This window comes from Entamoeba histolytica, genomic scaffold (assembly GCF_000208925.1).
Source record: "Entamoeba histolytica HM-1:IMSS scf_1104750518755 genomic scaffold, whole genome shotgun sequence".
NCBI classification, from domain to species: Eukaryota; Evosea; order Mastigamoebida; family Endamoebidae; genus Entamoeba; species Entamoeba histolytica.
The window spans coordinates 1-2967 of record NW_001915604.1 but is presented as its reverse complement, the minus strand read 5'-3'; the positions used below and the strand labels follow the sequence as shown (position 1 = coordinate 2967).

Below are 2967 nucleotides of genomic sequence, written 5' to 3'. Positions count from 1 at the left end.
TGAAAATATTATACAATTCAAATTAACAATGATTTGAAGAATAAGTGAAAGTAAAAGTTCAATGGTAATTTTATTTTAAAGAAGAATATAATTAATATAAATGATAATATAAAATAATCCACACAAGAAACAATAATTATATCACAATAATTTGTTAGAAAAAGAAGAAAGTTGTAAAAGATAAAATCAAAAAAAGAGTTGAATAAATTTATTAAATAAATGTAAATACTGATATTCAATGTATTTTTATACATTAACGATAAAATGAAAAAGAAAATACAAAATTGAGATAAAAAATTGAATACGTTAAAATTATTGTTATCATTCTAATTTAAGAATTGAATATTTATTTAGAAAGTATTTCTTACAATTTTAACAATAACAACAAATAAATAAAAATGGGGGTAATTGTTGATATGTAATTCTATTTTAAAATTATTTCTTGGTTTTCAATCGATAAAATAATAAATTAAATACCAGTAAAATGATTAAAATTAGTTTATATTTGAAATTATCGAATGAATGATGTTTAATTTAAATTAAGAATAAAAACATGAATCTATATCAAATGTAATGTTAATACAAAGAAAAATAAGTGCGATAGGAAAACAAAAGAAAGAGGAATTAAATGAAAATAATAATAAAATGATACTAAATCAAGAAATAGGGTAAAATAAATGACAGGATAACAGAGTATTTAAACACAAACTAAGAAAGGTTTATTCATTAAAATGATCTGCATTATTCTTCTATTTATTACTGTCTCATTATCAAAACAGTGTAGTGAATTTGAACGTATCTATACATAACAGATACGGTTGATAGTGCATTTGAATGTATTGAATCTATTCAAACAACAGAAGATGAAAATAACGCTATTATTAATGATTTAAAATACTATTTAGAATCATATGTATTTAAAGACATATTAAAGAATCCACCACAACCATCATTTTCAAATAATTATTATGAAGAAAGTAGATATTGATTCAAAATTAGATAAAATAAATACAAAAACTACAAGTCTGTATGAATTTTATTCAGAAATTAATAATCTTATTATTTCAACAAGAGATTCTCACTTAGCTTTTAGTATAAAAAATGAAAATTATTTTAGCATCAATAAAAATAGTGAATTAACACTTTTCTATTATTTCCTTCCATTTTCAATAAATATTGAGAATGATAAGAAAATGTATTTAATTCCAAGGTATTCCTTCAAATTTAGCGTTGTGAATCCACCAGATGAAATTATAAAGAATATGAATGTACCAGTTAAAACAATAAATGGAGAAGATCCATTTAATATTATTCGTGAATTTGGAAAGAAATATTCAACATTAAAATATCCACATGCACAATTTACAGAAGCAAAAGATGAATTTGTTGAAGGTGATTTAAGTTATTTACCATTGACAAAAGAATATTTAAATACACCAATAAGTATTACATGGGAAAATGGAGAAAGTGTAAGTGTTAATTATAAAATATATAGAAGAAGAGCATTTGTATCAAATAGCAATGAAAAACTAAAACAAGGAATTAGAAAACCATTAACTGAAGAAGAAACAAAAGATATAATCAATACAAAGAAAGCACTCGATGAAAATGATAGAATTACAAGAAAATTTACATCAAAAGATAATAATATTCATTGTACATTTTCTGTGAATGGTGTAAACACATTAGTAGTTCGTTCTTTTGATACAGAAGTCAAAGAGTCATATGAAGAAACAATTTCAAATTGTATTGATTTGTTTGATTCTAATAATTATCCTATTCAAGTCATATTCCCAAAGAATGGAGGAGGATATAGTATTTATTCACAATGGATAGAAAAGATATTATCACCATATGATGATGTTAATTATATAGTTTCATTGAGAGAATCAGACTACACAAAGCATGTGTTAAAAACAGGATTTGCTGTAAATTTATATGATCCAAAAACATGCCAACAAAGAAGAAGTAAATGGACAAGTATAATTCCCATAATTAATTCATTCCCACTTGGAGATTGGTACTCAAAACCAAATATTATTAAATATGGTGATGTTGAACATAAAGTTACACAGCCATCAATTCAAGTTTTTCCAAAAATGAAATTAATGAAACATCCAAGAAAACCAACAGAAATAGTAGTTTATACAGATTCATATTGTTATTCAGGATGTTCATTGGTAACAAAAGGATTAAAAGAATGGGGAGGAGCTATTCTTGTAGGATTTGATGGAGATCCATATGGTAAAGATGAAGAATTTGAAGTAGGATTATCACCAACTGATGTTATTGACTATGTTCCTGTACTCCCTCATATATGGATGGAAGTATATGGATATAATCTTGGAATAAGTGTTGGAGAAACATACAGATATAATTATAATTACAATGAAACAATTCCAGGAGAATTTTTAACAGATATGATTGATGAAAGAGTGAATATTTATCAATTTTCAAATTATAAGATAAATGAATTTGAAGAAGAAACAAAGAAAATAATAGAAAAGTATAAAACAAAATGTAATCCAAAGAATAAAAGATTAGTTAAAAGAGATAGTATATGTGACAAAGAAATTAATATCGAACATGGACATGGAGGATATGAATGTGGAGATAATGGAGAGTGGAGTTCAAAATGCGTACTAGCTTATTGTGATTCAGGATATAAATTTGATTATATCAACAACAAATGTATTAAAGGCATTTGTTCAAGTGGAATACCAATAAGCATAATAAATGTCAGCATGGTTATTATTGGAATAATCGCATTAATTCTCTAATTGAAGAAAGAATTAATTAAAAAGTATTTTTGTTTAATGAAATAACGATAAATAAATGAAGGAGGAAATAACGAACAAATAAATAAAAAACTTAACTGAATGACAATTTGTATGATAGAAATAATATTTTCATATTTCATTTGTTATATTTGTTTGAAATGAAATAAAAAAGAATAAAACATAATTT

The 2967-nt window shown here is 23.9% G+C and overlaps 1 protein-coding gene across 1 annotated transcript; it reads left to right on the top strand.

The window, feature by feature from the left end:
- Nucleotides 1-968: 968 nt before the first annotated feature.
- EHI_162910 (uncharacterized protein) lies at nucleotides 969-2780 on the top strand (the record flags this gene model as incomplete). Its single annotated transcript, XM_001914433.1, has 1 exon — nucleotides 969-2780. The coding sequence occupies one exon, from the start codon at nucleotides 969-971 to the stop codon at nucleotides 2778-2780; it is 1812 nt and encodes a 603-aa protein (XP_001914468.1).
- Between the last annotated feature and the right edge of the window lie 187 nt (nucleotides 2781-2967).